Source organism: Solanum verrucosum, unplaced genomic scaffold, assembly GCF_900185275.1.
Source record: "Solanum verrucosum unplaced genomic scaffold, falcon-dt-bn FXZP01000280.1, whole genome shotgun sequence".
Classification (NCBI taxonomy): Eukaryota; Viridiplantae; Streptophyta; class Magnoliopsida; order Solanales; family Solanaceae; genus Solanum; species Solanum verrucosum.
In genome coordinates, this window is record NW_026019982.1 from 3,001,783 (window position 1) to 3,019,432 (window position 17,650).

The 17,650-nt window shown below is 31.9% G+C and overlaps 3 protein-coding genes across 3 annotated transcripts; all 3 read right to left on the reverse strand.

The window, feature by feature from the left end:
- Positions 1 to 1,255: 1,255 nt before the first annotated feature.
- Positions 1,256 to 2,921, reverse strand: LOC125817532 (peroxidase 3-like). The gene is made up of 4 exons (XM_049497075.1): positions 2,712 to 2,921; positions 2,371 to 2,568; positions 2,081 to 2,243; positions 1,256 to 1,852 (listed from the first exon to the last, which is right to left on the reverse strand). The coding sequence occupies exons 1-4, from the start codon at positions 2,919 to 2,921 to the stop codon at positions 1,434 to 1,436; spliced, it is 990 nt and encodes a 329-aa protein (XP_049353032.1). The 3' UTR covers positions 1,256 to 1,433.
- Positions 2,922 to 9,930: 7,009 nt separating this feature from the next.
- Positions 9,931 to 11,596, reverse strand: LOC125817534 (peroxidase 3-like). Its single transcript, XM_049497078.1, has 4 exons — positions 11,387 to 11,596; positions 11,046 to 11,243; positions 10,756 to 10,918; positions 9,931 to 10,527 (listed from the first exon to the last, which is right to left on the reverse strand). Exons 1-4 carry the CDS (start codon positions 11,594 to 11,596, stop codon positions 10,109 to 10,111), a joined length of 990 nt encoding a protein of 329 aa, XP_049353035.1. The 3' UTR covers positions 9,931 to 10,108.
- A 3,767-nt stretch (positions 11,597 to 15,363) lies between these two features.
- LOC125817537 (peroxidase 3-like) lies at positions 15,364 to 16,982 on the reverse strand. The gene is made up of 4 exons (XM_049497080.1): positions 16,648 to 16,982; positions 16,304 to 16,501; positions 16,006 to 16,168; positions 15,364 to 15,782 (listed from the first exon to the last, which is right to left on the reverse strand). The coding sequence occupies exons 1-4, from the start codon at positions 16,855 to 16,857 to the stop codon at positions 15,364 to 15,366; spliced, it is 990 nt and encodes a 329-aa protein (XP_049353037.1). The 5' UTR covers positions 16,858 to 16,982.
- Positions 16,983 to 17,650: the final 668 nt, after the last annotated feature.

Consider the following 17,650-nt stretch of genomic DNA (forward strand, 5'->3'; position numbering starts at 1 on the left):
GTTGTGAGTCATAATTAATTCAAACTATAGTTATGTTAGCTAATTAACTAGTATAATTATCAAAAAGATCGTCGAATGGATTTCAATCGGGGGGGGGGGGGGGGCAAAAGAGAAGTATTTTTTAAAAAAAGGTATATTTTGTTCATATTATTTCCCAGCAACTTAATCTTTTATTTAAAACTTTATCTACACCAAATTCTTCAAGGTCAACTTATAGTTTCTGAACAAAATAAAAAATTTAAAAAGTTCTAGTTATTAGATTTGTTAACTAAATCAACTGCTCCATCCTCTTGCTTAAAATATGTTCTTCTTGCTTAAAATATATGATCTAAATATATTAAAAGAAGCCAATTTGAAGAGGAAAACATGAAAAATCATAGTAAGGAAGAATCCCCCATATATAGCTAGCGTTTGACCATAGATTTCCAAATATTTTTGGCAAATATTATTTGGGTGAAAATTTGGGTGAAATTTCACCATGTGTTTGGCCATAGTATTTGGGAAACATATTTCACTTTTTTAGAAAAATATGATTTATACCCACAAGTTTTAAAAACTATCAAAACTAACCATAAGTTTGTATTACAAGTCAATTGGATCTTCGTTGCAACAAATAACAAGTAGTGTCCGTGACACTGGAGCAATGTGGTAGTTTAGAGTGAGTGAAACAAGCATCATTCCATACATCGTGAAGTAGACAAAGCACATGACTTTATTACTCTGAGCCGATTGTTCATCATTTTCATCAACAACCATATCATCACTTTCATATTCACCGAATATTTCATCACTATTTTGGTGTTCACGTAAAAAAATATGTAATACAACGCAAACAACTACTATAGAGGGTGTTTTTGTGAAAGATAAAAGTTTGGTGTAAAATTTCAATTTTTAAAAGATCTCAAATAATGAGATTTGGCCTAAATACTAGAAAAACCTAGTATTTGGGAATTTGTGATATTTGCCAAATAATGACAAATTGTGTGGACAAACACTATTTGCAAAATTTTCCCCAAATATTATATTACTTAGGAAATCTATGGCCAAATAGACTTTTCCTTTACTATAATTTTCTCTAACTTTTAAAAAGATAAATCATTAGCTATGTCGACTTGTAACACTTTTAGTAAAATTTTACTTTTAGGAAACTGAAAAATCTAGATCAAATTCATAGTCAAACTTAAGAGTATTGACCCTTGTATATACTTACTTATATACTTAATAATAAGAGGGAGTAATTAGTACCACAAAGATGGAGAAGAAAAGACTCTTGCCATTAGAATTTTATTTTGAAGCTCCCAATCAAGTTACAAAAGCAGAATAACAAACATACTATACAAAGGAACATTAATACAAATAATCCTCAAAAAAACAACAAGAAGACACAAACATAAAGCCAAATAATTGAAATTTTAAGTACAAATATAGGTTCTCTACTTGTTCACAAATGCACATTGTTTTCTAATTTCACTAGCAGAGCCAGTCTTAACTTCTATCCTTCCCATTTTCTCCATCGCCTTTGCAAATTCCGCGTTGAATTCTTCGAGTGAACCCTTAACTAGCTGGTTGATGAATGATTTTGTTGTAGCACTTGTTGTTAAAGCTGCATCAGATTGAAATAAGCCTCTCCTTTTGAGCAAAAGCTTGTAGTAGCTTAGATCAAACGTCCTGAAACTACCAGGATCCATCTCAACTATCGTTGTATTGTCGTTGATTGATTTGCATTTTTTCCCCTTAAGATTGGATGCGTATTCACTATCTAGAGATGGATCTTGTGTGCCCAAAACACCAGTGAAATTGTACAAACGTGTTGAAAATGACGAACAATGAGAGACTCCAATGGTGTGAGCACCTGAAAATTAAAAAAAACCTCTGTTATAGTTATGCCTGAAAAATGAAAATTGTTATCAGGATTTGAACTTTGTGTAGTTATGCTTGTTACGAGAAGCAAATTCAAGATTTGAACTGATTGTACTTTTAAAAATATGCGTTCAGTCGAATCAGTAGTGCATATGCATTATGGAATATGTCGAAGTAAACATAAAAATAAATGTGCATGTACTTCATCAATTTAGTTTACCAGATAAGAGGACTAAGTCTTTTAGATCAAGACCCTTGTTGGCAAAAGATGTTTGGAGACTAGACAAGTTACTTGTTGGAGGTGGAATATTTGCCAATGCTTCAGAAGCATTAGATATTTTTCCATCTCTTCTACCAGTTGGTACATTCCAGAAAGGTCCTCCCTATCATGCAAACAAGAAGATAATTAGACTGCGAGTTCAATCTATATGTACACACTGACTAATTAGTCGATGTTAAGTTATATAGCCAAATATTTATGTGTGTTATTTTCTCGAGTTTTATACTTACGGTGACCACAACAGAGTCTCTAGCAACTAAGGTAACAATATCAGCACAAGAAACAACTCCAGGGCATTCAGCTTCAACTATTTTCTTCACTCCATCTATGAATGAGAAACCTCTCAATGTTTGATTAGGAATTGCCACTTTTTCAGTCTGATTCTTCGTGCTCGAAGTGAAATTCAGAAGTACAGAACCATCACAACCCTGCAAAATTAAAAAAGCAAACAAAGAAACACTTAATTTGGAGCAGAATACACCGACAACTTATCCCATTAAATTTCATTTAGACACTCGATTTATGACCTATTCAAATGAACATCTGAACATATGATAAAATATTAACGTACCCTGACAAAGCAATCATGGAAATGAAGTCGCAATAACGCTGCTGCAAGAGATGGAGCCTTTGGAATGTGCTTGTGGACATAGTCCTCAATAATTTTCTCTGCTTTTGGACAGCTTTTGGCATAGAAATTGAGTTGTAATTGTGCATGACTAGCATCTAAAAATATACCTACAATACAAATAACAAAGAGACCCAAGCCAAAAGAAGACATGTTTTTTAATTCTAGTGAAAGAGACCTTGGTATTTTTTTTTCTTTCTGTCACACATCAACTAGAGAGGATCAAAGCCAATTTATAGGACTAGAAATTAGATTAGTTATAGTATGTCTCTTTCAATAGAGCTTCTAATTAAGTGAGATTCCTTTTATTGTGACCAACCTCAATCATTTTGATGCTTAAGCAAACACCTATATTAAGATTGTTTAAAAGATCAAATACCAAATGAAAGAAAAATATGTATAGATATGACCAAAAGAAATTTTAACCTCCTTTACCACTATACTTGAATATTTCTAAAGGTTAAAGAAGATTCAACAACTCACATATAATTTTTTTCAAAAAAACTCCTTTTTACTCTATTTGCACCGTGTAATTTTTTAACGCAGGGAGTTGGTTAATTCTCGACACTTCTTAGTTCCGCCAACTGGATGGAGCCACCCATGTCCAATTGGTGCTTCAAAATTACATTGTATATATAATAGGCAAAACTTTTATGTGTATATTATATGTTGAGTTCACTTGACTTTCTTTATACTTTGACATCACGTAGTGAAAATTTTGATTCCGCCATAGTTTATTGTGCATGTGGAAGTCAATTTTTCAATAATTAGCACGTAGTAGTAGTACCTGCTACGTAGCATAATTAGCACATACATATATATGAACTGGACAAACTGACTTTTTGCTATTTATTCATCTTTGATGTGAAAGGCATAATGTAAGGATCAACATAATTGCATAATTAAAATAATAGAGATTAGGTTTTTAAAAAGTTGGAATACGGTGGTATTCAATTTTAAAAAAAAACTTCACCAAAAACCAATTACATATAACTAATCCTGCCTTGATAAGATTGATTGATTGATTCTGCGTTTGTTGAGAAGATAATTAGGCCAATAGTAGTTTTTGTCTTAATTAATTTAAGTTTTTAGTCAACTAACTCCCATGCAAAGAGTAAGATCACGTTTGTCTTGGAGGCATTCGATGGAAAAATAACTATTCATCCATCAGGGAAATTATACAAAATAATACTATTTAGCCGATATTAGATATTATAGCTACAGTTTAAGAAAATTGTAATTTGGGGCTACAGTTTCTCCAATTCTTGCTATTCGCTTGATTTGTATAGATCCAGAATTTGTATAATTCGATTCCTGATTGTATAAATTCAAACTTTTGTATATGCTTATCCTAACTATTTGTATACAATTTATGAAAAATCCATACTGCAATTGTCATGGTTTCCTTTTTTTAGAGTGAAACGATAAGAACTTTGACTAACATTTTACGATGTATTTTTTCATCATATTGATATGCAAAAAATTGCAATTTATAGTACTTTTCGTGTAGTTATTGAATATCTAAAATTTTTGTTTAAAATATCAAATTAATGTAATCTAATTTAACTTTGAAAGTTAGTCAAATTGACTTTGGAAAAACGCAACATGACAATTAAAAGTGGACATAGGGAGTAATAAATTACCATGTTTGTGTTAGTGTAATATACCACAAATACAGTAAATTACGGTTGAAAATAACATCACAAAAAAATGAATGAATAAATTTTTAGGCTGAGGTGCGGATAGGTCGCTCTCTTTAAGGAGATTCAAGCCCACTGCGGCATAATCTACACCGATCTAACAGTATCACTCTTGACTTGTCCCCTTCAGGATACAACCGTCCAACAACGTTGTACAACTCAAACAACTCCGGATTAGTTGAAGAGTCCAAAGCTCCACATAAGAACACCTTCCTTCAACAGATAAATATTCTCTTTTTCATAGTGAATACAGTTAAAGACTTTGAATATTTTCTTTGGCTTAACTCTCTCTTTCACTACTACCCACTACAATATTTTCCACACTTAACATTTTTCTTACTTCCCTTCGCAAATGAAGAAACATCACTATTTATAGGTGAAGAAGTATTCCATGTAATCAATGGGTAGAATGTGGTGTAGTAATGTGGGTAGATGAATGTAATAGATGTTAAATAAGTTACAAGAAATTAATGGTAATATGAATTCCAAGAAACTAATGGTAATATGAATTACAAGAAACTAATGACCATGAGAGTTACAAGAAGTCAAGAACTAATGGTCATATAGGTTACAAGAATCAATAGTCATCTTCTACCATAATTTATACCCACTAACATATGCACTTAATATTTTGTTTTAATAATAAAATGCATCTACAACAACAATTTGTATATTGGCAAGCGAAATGAACAAACAAAGTTATGAAAAATTCTTAAATATATAAATACAGAATTTGTTTATACTTACCCTATTTGTATATTCGTAAGCGAAATATACAAATGGAGATAAATATACGAACCGCAGCTTCCATAGCAAACGAAACTATAATTATGGAGCACAATTATCAAAATTATAGCTATAAAGCCTATTTCTAAAATTTTGTAAAAAAAGGGGGGGCAATGAAATAACTTATTCCAAAAAGAAAATTTTCACTCTTGAAATTGAGGAAATGATTGGACTATAACTATTATTTATTTACATAGGGGAATTTTCGCTTATAGCCACTCAAAAACAACTTAATTATGATTCGTAGCTATAGTTTGCTAATTACAATTCATAGCTACATGTTAGAGGGGAGACGAACCAAATATGTATATCTGTCAGATAATTGTATATATGTAGCTGGTATACATATGTATTTGTATATCTGGCGAACAAGATTGGGAGAGGGAGGATAGAGGCGAGTGAGATTGGGAGAGGGAGGAGAGATACGAGCGAGATTGGGAGAGGGAGGAGAGAGGCGAGCAAGATTGGGAGAGGCAGGAGAGAGGCGTGCGAGAGAGAGAGCAGAGAGTGGAGAGAGACTAATTGTATTTGTATATGTGACATATAATTGTAAATGTATGTGTATAATTTGTATTTATATATGTATAAAAGAGGAGAGAATGGCATTATTACAACTAAAATTAAGTTGTGAGTCATAATTAATTCAAACTATAATCATGTTAACTAATTAACTAGTATAATTATCAAAAAGTTCGTCGAATGGATTTCAATCAGGGGGGGACAAAAGAGAAGTATTTATTTATATATATAAAAAGGTATATTTTCTTGATATTATTCCCCCGCAACTTAATCTTCTATTTAAAACTTTATCTACACCAAATTCTTCAAAGTCAAATTATAGTTTCTGAACAAAATAAAATTTAAAAAAAGTTCTAGCTATTAGATTTGTTGTCTAAATCAATTGCTCCATCCTCTTACTTAAAATATGTTCTTATTGCTTAAAATATGTGATCTAAATATATATTAAAAGAAGCCAATTTGAAGAGGAAAACATGCAAAATTATAGTAAGGAAGAATCCCCCATATGTAGTATCCTGTAAATTTTTACCATTATATGTGAAAGTGTTACTATTTAGGAAATTAAATAGACATTTCCTTGGCTATAATTTTCTCAACTTTTAAAAAGATAAATCATTAGCTATGTCAACTTGTAACACTCTATAGTAAAATTTTACTTTTAGGAAACTGAAAAATCTACACCAAATTGACCCTTGTATATACTTATTCTTAATAAGAGGGAGTAATTAGTACAAAAAAAATGAAGAAGAAAAGGCTGTTGTCATTGGAATTTTATTTTGAAACTCCCAATGAAGGTACAAAAGTCGAATAATAAACATACTATATACAAAGGAACATCAATACAAATAATCCCCAGAAAAACAATAACAAAACACAAACATAAATTCGAAATTTTTAAGTACAAACATAGGTTCTCTACTTGTTCACAAATGCACATTGTTTTCTAATTTCACCAGCAGAGCCAGTCTTAACTTCTATCCTTCCCATTTTCTCCATAGCCTTTGTGAATTCCGCATTGAATTCTTCGATGGAACCCTTAACTAGCTGGTTGATGAATGATTTTGTTGTAGCACTTGTTGTTAAGGCTGCATCAGATTGAAATAAGCCTCTCCTTTTGAGCAAAAGCTTGTAGTAGCTTAGATCAAACGTCCTGAAACTACCAGGATCCATCTCAACTATCGTTGTATTGTCGTTGATTGATTTGCATTTTTTCCCCTTAAGATTGGATGCGTATTCACTATCTAGAGATGGATCTTGTGTGCCCAAAACACCAGTGAAATTGTACAAACGTGTTGAAAATGACGAACAATGAGAGACTCCAATGGTGTGAGCCCCTGAGAATTAAAAAGGACCTCTATTGTAGTTATGCCCAAACAATTGAAAATTGTTACCAGAGCCAAATTCAAGATTTAAAATTAGTGTAGTTATGCTTGTTACGAGAAGCAGATTCAAGATTTGAACTGATTGTACTTTTAAAAATATGCGTTCAGTCGAACTAGTAGTGCATAGGCTGCACTCGCGCCTCTATAAATGTGTTTGTACAACTCCAGATTAGTTGAAGAGTCCAAAACTCCACATAAGAACACTGTCCTTCAACAGATAAATATTCTCTTTTTCATAGTGAATACAGTTAAAGACTTAGAATATTTTTTTTGTCTTAACTCTCTCTTTCACTACTACCCACTACAATATTTTTCACACTTAACATTTTTCTTACTTTCCTTCACAATGAAGAAACACCATTATTTATAGGTGAAGAAGTCTTTCATATAATCAATGGGTAGAATATGGGTAGATGAATGTGATAGATGTTACATAAGTTACAAAAAACTAAGTAATATGAATTACAAGAAACTAATGACCATGAGAGTTACAAGAACTAATGGTCATATAAGTTACAAAAACCAATAGTCATATTCTACCATAATTTATACCCACTAACATATGCACTTAATATTTTATTTTAATAACAAAATGCATATACAACAACAGTTTGTATATTGACAAGCGAAATATACAAACGAAGTTCTGAAAAATTCTTAAATATATAAATACAAAATTTGTATATACTTACCCTATTTGTATATTCGTAAGCGAAATATACAAAAGGACATAAATATACAAACGACAACCGCCTTAGCAAACAAAACTATAATTATGGAGCGCAATTATCAAAACTATAGCTATAAAGCCTATTTCTAAAATTTTCTAAAAAAAAAAGGGGACAATGAAATAACTCATTCCAAAAAAGAAATTTTTCACTCTTGAAATTGAGGAAATGATTGGACTATAACTATTATTTATTTACATAGGGGGGATTTTTGCTTATAGTCACTCAAAAATAACTTAATTATACTTTGTAGCTATAATTTGCTAATTATGATTCGTAGCTACATGTTAGAGGGAGGAGAGAGGCGGGCGAGAGAGGAAATAGAGTAGGGAGGATCAAATTGTATATGTATATCTGACAAATAATTGTATATATATAACTGATATACATATTTATTTGTATATCTGGCGAGCGAGAATGAGAGAGGGAGGAGAGAGGGCAGAGAGTGGAGAGAGACGGACTGTATATGTATATGTGTCAGATAATTGTATATATGTAACTGGTATACATATGTATTTGTATATCTGGTGAGCAAGATTGGGAGAGGGAGGAGAGAGACAGGTGAGATAATGAGAGGGAGGAGAGAGGCGAGTGAGATTGGGAAAGAGAGGAGAGAGGCGAGCTAGATTGGGAGAGGGAGGAGAGAGGGCAGAGAGTGGAGAGAGACTAATTGTATTTGTATATGTGACATATAATTGTATATGTACATGTATAATTTGTATTTGTATACTATAAAAGAGGAGAAAGTCGAGAGAGAGAAGAGAAATGACATTATTACAACTAAAATTAAGTTGTGAGTCATAATTAATTCAAACTATAGTTATGTTAGCTAATTAACTAGTATAATTATCAAAAAGATCGTCGAATGGATTTCAATCGGGGGGGGGGGGGGGGGGCAAAAGAGAAGTATTTTTTAAAAAAAGGTATATTTTGTTCATATTATTTCCCAGCAACTTAATCTTTTATTTAAAACTTTATCTACACCAAATTCTTCAAGGTCAACTTATAGTTTCTGAACAAAATAAAAAATTTAAAAAGTTCTAGTTATTAGATTTGTTAACTAAATCAACTGCTCCATCCTCTTGCTTAAAATATGTTCTTCTTGCTTAAAATATATGATCTAAATATATTAAAAGAAGCCAATTTGAAGAGGAAAACATGAAAAATCATAGTAAGGAAGAATCCCCCATATATAGCTAGCGTTTGACCATAGATTTCCAAATATTTTTGGCAAATATTATTTGGGTGAAAATTTGGGTGAAATTTCACCATGTGTTTGGCCATAGTATTTGGGAAACATATTTCACTTTTTTAGAAAAATATGATTTATACCCACAAGTTTTAAAAACTATCAAAACTAACCATAAGTTTGTATTACAAGTCAATTGGATCTTCGTTGCAACAAATAACAAGTAGTGTCCGTGACACTGGAGCAATGTGGTAGTTTAGAGTGAGTGAAACAAGCATCATTCCATACATCGTGAAGTAGACAAAGCACATGACTTTATTACTCTGAGCCGATTGTTCATCATTTTCATCAACAACCATATCATCACTTTCATATTCACCGAATATTTCATCACTATTTTGGTGTTCACGTAAAAAAATATGTAATACAACGCAAACAACTACTATAGAGGGTGTTTTTGTGAAAGATAAAAGTTTGGTGTAAAATTTCAATTTTTAAAAGATCTCAAATAATGAGATTTGGCCTAAATACTAGAAAAACCTAGTATTTGGGAATTTGTGATATTTGCCAAATAATGACAAATTGTGTGGACAAACACTATTTGCAAAATTTTCCCCAAATATTATATTACTTAGGAAATCTATGGCCAAATAGACTTTTCCTTTACTATAATTTTCTCTAACTTTTAAAAAGATAAATCATTAGCTATGTCGACTTGTAACACTTTTAGTAAAATTTTACTTTTAGGAAACTGAAAAATCTAGATCAAATTCATAGTCAAACTTAAGAGTATTGACCCTTGTATATACTTACTTATATACTTAATAATAAGAGGGAGTAATTAGTACCACAAAGATGGAGAAGAAAAGACTCTTGCCATTAGAATTTTATTTTGAAGCTCCCAATCAAGTTACAAAAGCAGAATAACAAACATACTATACAAAGGAACATTAATACAAATAATCCTCAAAAAAACAACAAGAAGACACAAACATAAAGCCAAATAATTGAAATTTTAAGTACAAATATAGGTTCTCTACTTGTTCACAAATGCACATTGTTTTCTAATTTCACTAGCAGAGCCAGTCTTAACTTCTATCCTTCCCATTTTCTCCATCGCCTTTGCAAATTCCGCGTTGAATTCTTCGAGTGAACCCTTAACTAGCTGGTTGATGAATGATTTTGTTGTAGCACTTGTTGTTAAAGCTGCATCAGATTGAAATAAGCCTCTCCTTTTGAGCAAAAGCTTGTAGTAGCTTAGATCAAACGTCCTGAAACTACCAGGATCCATCTCAACTATCGTTGTATTGTCGTTGATTGATTTGCATTTTTTCCCCTTAAGATTGGATGCGTATTCACTATCTAGAGATGGATCTTGTGTGCCCAAAACACCAGTGAAATTGTACAAACGTGTTGAAAATGACGAACAATGAGAGACTCCAATGGTGTGAGCACCTGAAAATTAAAAAAAACCTCTGTTATAGTTATGCCTGAAAAATGAAAATTGTTATCAGGATTTGAACTTTGTGTAGTTATGCTTGTTACGAGAAGCAAATTCAAGATTTGAACTGATTGTACTTTTAAAAATATGCGTTCAGTCGAATCAGTAGTGCATATGCATTATGGAATATGTCGAAGTAAACATAAAAATAAATGTGCATGTACTTCATCAATTTAGTTTACCAGATAAGAGGACTAAGTCTTTTAGATCAAGACCCTTGTTGGCAAAAGATGTTTGGAGACTAGACAAGTTACTTGTTGGAGGTGGAATATTTGCCAATGCTTCAGAAGCATTAGATATTTTTCCATCTCTTCTACCAGTTGGTACATTCCAGAAAGGTCCTCCCTATCATGCAAACAAGAAGATAATTAGACTGCGAGTTCAATCTATATGTACACACTGACTAATTAGTCGATGTTAAGTTATATAGCCAAATATTTATGTGTGTTATTTTCTCGAGTTTTATACTTACGGTGACCACAACAGAGTCTCTAGCAACTAAGGTAACAATATCAGCACAAGAAACAACTCCAGGGCATTCAGCTTCAACTATTTTCTTCACTCCATCTATGAATGAGAAACCTCTCAATGTTTGATTAGGAATTGCCACTTTTTCAGTCTGATTCTTCGTGCTCGAAGTGAAATTCAGAAGTACAGAACCATCACAACCCTGCAAAATTAAAAAAGCAAACAAAGAAACACTTAATTTGGAGCAGAATACACCGACAACTTATCCCATTAAATTTCATTTAGACACTCGATTTATGACCTATTCAAATGAACATCTGAACATATGATAAAATATTAACGTACCCTGACAAAGCAATCATGGAAATGAAGTCGCAATAACGCTGCTGCAAGAGATGGAGCCTTTGGAATGTGCTTGTGGACATAGTCCTCAATAATTTTCTCTGCTTTTGGACAGCTTTTGGCATAGAAATTGAGTTGTAATTGTGCATGACTAGCATCTAAAAATATACCTACAATACAAATAACAAAGAGACCCAAGCCAAAAGAAGACATGTTTTTTAATTCTAGTGAAAGAGACCTTGGTATTTTTTTTTCTTTCTGTCACACATCAACTAGAGAGGATCAAAGCCAATTTATAGGACTAGAAATTAGATTAGTTATAGTATGTCTCTTTCAATAGAGCTTCTAATTAAGTGAGATTCCTTTTATTGTGACCAACCTCAATCATTTTGATGCTTAAGCAAACACCTATATTAAGATTGTTTAAAAGATCAAATACCAAATGAAAGAAAAATATGTATAGATATGACCAAAAGAAATTTTAACCTCCTTTACCACTATACTTGAATATTTCTAAAGGTTAAAGAAGATTCAACAACTCACATATAATTTTTTTCAAAAAAAACTCCTTTTTACTCTATTTGCACCGTGTAATTTTTTAACGCAGGGAGTTGGTTAATTCTCGACACTTCTTAGTTCCGCCAACTGGATGGAGCCACCCATGTCCAATTGGTGCTTCAAAATTACATTGTATATATAATAGGCAAAACTTTTATGTGTATATTATATGTTGAGTTCACTTGACTTTCTTTATACTTTGACATCACGTAGTGAAAATTTTGATTCCGCCATAGTTTATTGTGCATGTGGAAGTCAATTTTTCAATAATTAGCACGTAGTAGTAGTACCTGCTACGTAGCATAATTAGCACATACATATATATGAACTGGACAAACTGACTTTTTGCTATTTATTCATCTTTGATGTGAAAGGCATAATGTAAGGATCAACATAATTGCATAATTAAAATAATAGAGATTAGGTTTTTAAAAAGTTGGAATACGGTGGTATTCAATTTTAAAAAAAAACTTCACCAAAAACCAATTACATATAACTAATCCTGCCTTGATAAGATTGATTGATTGATTCTGCGTTTGTTGAGAAGATAATTAGGCCAATAGTAGTTTTTGTCTTAATTAATTTAAGTTTTTAGTCAACTAACTCCCATGCAAAGAGTAAGATCACGTTTGTCTTGGAGGCATTCGATGGAAAAATAACTATTCATCCATCAGGGAAATTATACAAAATAATACTATTTAGCCGATATTAGATATTATAGCTACAGTTTAAGAAAATTGTAATTTGGGGCTACAGTTTCTCCAATTCTTGCTATTCGCTTGATTTGTATAGATCCAGAATTTGTATAATTCGATTCCTGATTGTATAAATTCAAACTTTTGTATATGCTTATCCTAACTATTTGTATACAATTTATGAAAAATCCATACTGCAATTGTCATGGTTTCCTTTTTTTAGAGTGAAACGATAAGAACTTTGACTAACATTTTACGATGTATTTTTTCATCATATTGATATGCAAAAAATTGCAATTTATAGTACTTTTCGTGTAGTTATTGAATATCTAAAATTTTTGTTTAAAATATCAAATTAATGTAATCTAATTTAACTTTGAAAGTTAGTCAAATTGACTTTGGAAAAACGCAACATGACAATTAAAAGTGGACATAGGGAGTAATAAATTACCATGTTTGTGTTAGTGTAATATACCACAAATACAGTAAATTACGGTTGAAAATAACATCACAAAAAAATGAATGAATAAATTTTTAGGCTGAGGTGCGGATAGGTCGCTCTCTTTAAGGAGATTCAAGCCCACTGCGGCATAATCTACACCGATCTAACAGTATCACTCTTGACTTGTCCCCTTCAGGATACAACCGTCCAACAACGTTGTACAACTCAAACAACTCCGAATTAGTTGAAGAGTCCAAAGCTCCACATAAGAACACCTTCCTTCAACAGATAAATATTCTCTTTTTCATAGTGAATACAGTTAAAGACTTTGAATATTTTCTTTGTCTTAACTCTCTCTTTCACTACTACCCACTACAATATTTTCCACACTTAACATTTTTCTTACTTCCCTTCGCAAATGAAGAAACATCACTATTTATAGGTGAAGAAGTACTCCATGTAATCAATGGGTAGAATGTGGTGTAGTAATGTGGGTAGATGAATGTAATAGATGTTAAATAAGTTACAAGAAATTAATGGTAATATGAATTCCAAGAAACTAATGGTAATATGAATTACAAGAAACTAATGACCATGAGAGTTACAAGAAGTCAAGAACTAATGGTCATATAGGTTACAAGAATCAATAGTCATCTTCTACCATAATTTATACCCACTAACATATGCACTTAATATTTTGTTTTAATAATAAAATGCATCTACAACAACAATTTGTATATTGGCAAGCGAAATGAACAAACAAAGTTATGAAAAATTCTTAAATATATAAATACAGAATTTGTTTATACTTACCCTATTTGTATATTCGTAAGCGAAATATACAAATGGAGATAAATATACGAACCGCAGCTTCCATAGCAAACGAAACTATAATTATGGAGCACAATTATCAAAATTATAGCTATAAAGCCTATTTCTAAAATTTTGTAAAAAAAGGGGGGGCAATGAAATAACTTATTCCAAAAAGAAAATTTTCACTCTTGAAATTGAGGAAATGATTGGACTATAACTATTATTTATTTACATAGGGGAATTTTCGCTTATAGCCACTGAAAAACAACTTAATTATGATTCGTAGCTATAGTTTGCTAATTACAATTCATAGCTACATGTTAGAGGGGAGACGAACCAAATATGTATATCTGTCAGATAATTGTATATATGTAGCTGGTATACATATGTATTTGTATATCTGGCGAACAAGATTGGGAGAGGGAGGATAGAGGCGAGTGAGATTGGGAGAGGGAGGAGAGATACGAGCGAGATTGGGAGAGGGAGGAGAGAGGCGAGCAAGATTGGGAGAGGCAGGAGAGAGGCGTGCGAGAGAGAGAGCAGAGAGTGGAGAGAGACTAATTGTATTTGTATATGTGACATATAATTGTAAATGTATGTGTATAATTTGTATTTATATATGTATAAAAGAGGAGAGAATGGCATTATTACAACTAAAATTAAGTTGTGAGTCATAATTAATTCAAACTATAATCATGTTAACTAATTAACTAGTATAATTATCAAAAAGTTCGTCGAATGGATTTCAATCAGGGGGGGACAAAAGAGAAGTATTTTTTTATATATATAAAAGGTATATTTTCTTGATATTATTCCCCCGCAACTTAATCTTCTATTTAAAACTTTATCTACACCAAATTCTTCAAAGTCAAATTATAGTTTCTGAACAAAATAAAATTTAAAAAAAGTTCTAGCTATTAGATTTGTTGTCTAAATCAATTGCTCCATCCTCTTACTTAAAATATGTTCTTATTGCTTAAAATATGTGATCTAAATATATATTAAAAGAAGCCAATTTGAAGAGGAAAACATGCAAAATTATAGTAAGGAAGAATCCCCCATATGTAGTATCCTGTAAATTTTTACCATTATATGTGAAAGTGTTACTATTTAGGAAATTAAATAGACATTTCCTTGGCTATAATTTTCTCAACTTTTAAAAAGATAAATCATTAGCTATGTCAACTTGTAACACTCTATAGTAAAATTTTACTTTTAGGAAACTGAAAAATCTACACCAAATTGACCCTTGTATATACTTATTCTTAATAAGAGGGAGTAATTAGTACAAAAAAAATGAAGAAGAAAAGGCTGTTGTCATTGGAATTTTATTTTGAAACTCCCAATGAAGGTACAAAAGTCGAATAATAAACATACTATATACAAAGGAACATCAATACAAATAATCCCCAGAAAAACAATAACAAAACACAAACATAAATTCGAAATTTTTAAGTACAAACATAGGTTCTCTACTTGTTCACAAATGCACATTGTTTTCTAATTTCACCAGCAGAGCCAGTCTTAACTTCTATCCTTCCCATTTTCTCCATAGCCTTTGTGAATTCCGCATTGAATTCTTCGATGGAACCCTTAACTAGCTGGTTGATGAATGATTTTGTTGTAGCACTTGTTGTTAAGGCTGCATCAGATTGAAACAAGCCTCTCCTTTTGAGCAAAAGCTTGTAGTAGCTTAGATCAAACGTCCTGAAACTACCAGGATCCATCTCAACTATCGTTGTATTGTCGTTGATTGATTTGCATTTTTTCCCCTTAAGATTGGATGCGTATTCACTATCTAGAGATGGATCTTGTGTGCCCAAAACACCAGTGAAATTGTACAAACGTGTTGAAAATGACGAACAATGAGAGACTCCAATGGTGTGAGCCCCTGAGAATTAAAAAGAACCTCTGTTATAGTTATGCCCGAAAACTTGAAAATTTTTATCAGAGCCGAATTCAAGATTTAAAATTAGTGTAGTTATGCTTGTTACGAGAAGCAGATTCAAGATTTGAACTGATTGTACTTTTAAAAATATGAGTTCAGTCGAACCAATAGTGCATAGGCTGCACTCGCGCCTCTATAAATGTGTATGTAATTCAATTTAGTTTACCTGATAAGAGGACCAAGTCTTTTAGATCAAGACCCTTGTTGGCAAAAGATGTTTGGAGACTAGACAAGTTACTTGTTGGAGGTGGAATATTTGCCAATGCTTCAGAAGCATTAGATATTTTTCCATCTCTTCTACCAGTTGGTACATTCCAGAAAGGTCCTCCCTATCATGCAAACAAGAAGATAATTAGACTGCGAGTTCAATCTATATGTACACACTGACTAATTAGTCGATGTTAAGTTATATAGCCAAATATTTAGGTAGGTATGTGTGTTATTTTCTTGAGATTTATACTTACGGTGACCACAACAGAGTCTCTAGCAACCAAAGTAACAATATCAGCACAAGAAACAACTCCAGGGCATTCAGCTTCAACTATTTTCTTCACTCCATCTATGAATGAAAAACCTCTCAATGTTTGATTAGGAATAGCCACTTTTTCCGTCTGATTCTTCGTGCTCGAAGTGAAATTCAGAAGTACAGAACCATCACAACCCTGCAAAATTATATAAAAAATAAAAAACTTAATTTGGAGCAGAATACACTGACAACTCCTTAAACTTGTTAGTAAATTTCATTTAGACACTCGACTTATGGCCTATTCAATTAAGCATATGAACATATGATAAAATGTTAACGTACCCTGACAAAGCAATCATGGAAATGAAGTCGCAATAAGGCTGCTGCAAGAGATGGTGCCTTTGGGATGTGCTTGTGGACATAGTCCTGAATAATTTTCTCTGCTTTTGGACAACTCTTGGCATAGAAATTGAGTTGTAACTGTGCATGACTAGCATCTAAAAATATACCTACAATACAAATAACAAAGAAGCCCAAGCCAAAAGTAGACATATTTTTTACTTCTAGTGAAAGAGACCTTAGTATTTTTATTTTTTCTTTCTGTCACACATCAACTAGAGAGGATCAAAGCCAATTTATAGGACTAGAAATTAGATTAGTTATAGTATGTCTCTTTCAGTAGGGCTTATAATTCAGTGAGATTCCTTTTATTGTGACCAACCTCAATCATTTTGATGTCTAAACAAACACCTATATTAAGATAGTTTAAAGGATCAAACACCAAATAGAGTAAAACTCATTTGTACTCTATTTGCACAGTGTAATTTTTTGACGAAGGGAGTTGGTTAACGTTCTTGACACTACTTAGTTCCGCCACTGGATGGAGCCGTGTCAGTTGACACCCATTTAATAGGCAAAACTTTTATGTATTTATTATATGTTGAATTCACTTGACTTTTTTTGTATGTGATTCTATATACTTTGACTTTTCGTAGAGAAAATTCGAATTTCGCCATATATAGTTTACTGTGCATGTGGAAGTCAATTTTTCAATAATTAGCACATACATATATCTGAACTGGACAAACTGAGTTTTTGCTATTTATTCATCTTTGATGTGAAAGGCATAATGTAAGTCGGGGCAGCTCAACGCAATCGGAAGTCTAAAACAAAATTTTAATTAGAGGCCTAAAATCTAAATAAACTTCATATGCATTAATTTTTTTAGAAAAAAGTTCTTACATTTTTTAAATGCAAAGTATACTTAATATATTTTTATAAATGATTTATTCAATTTCTTTTTCAATTATTAGCTTTAGATAAGATTTTATCAATTCAACGTTGA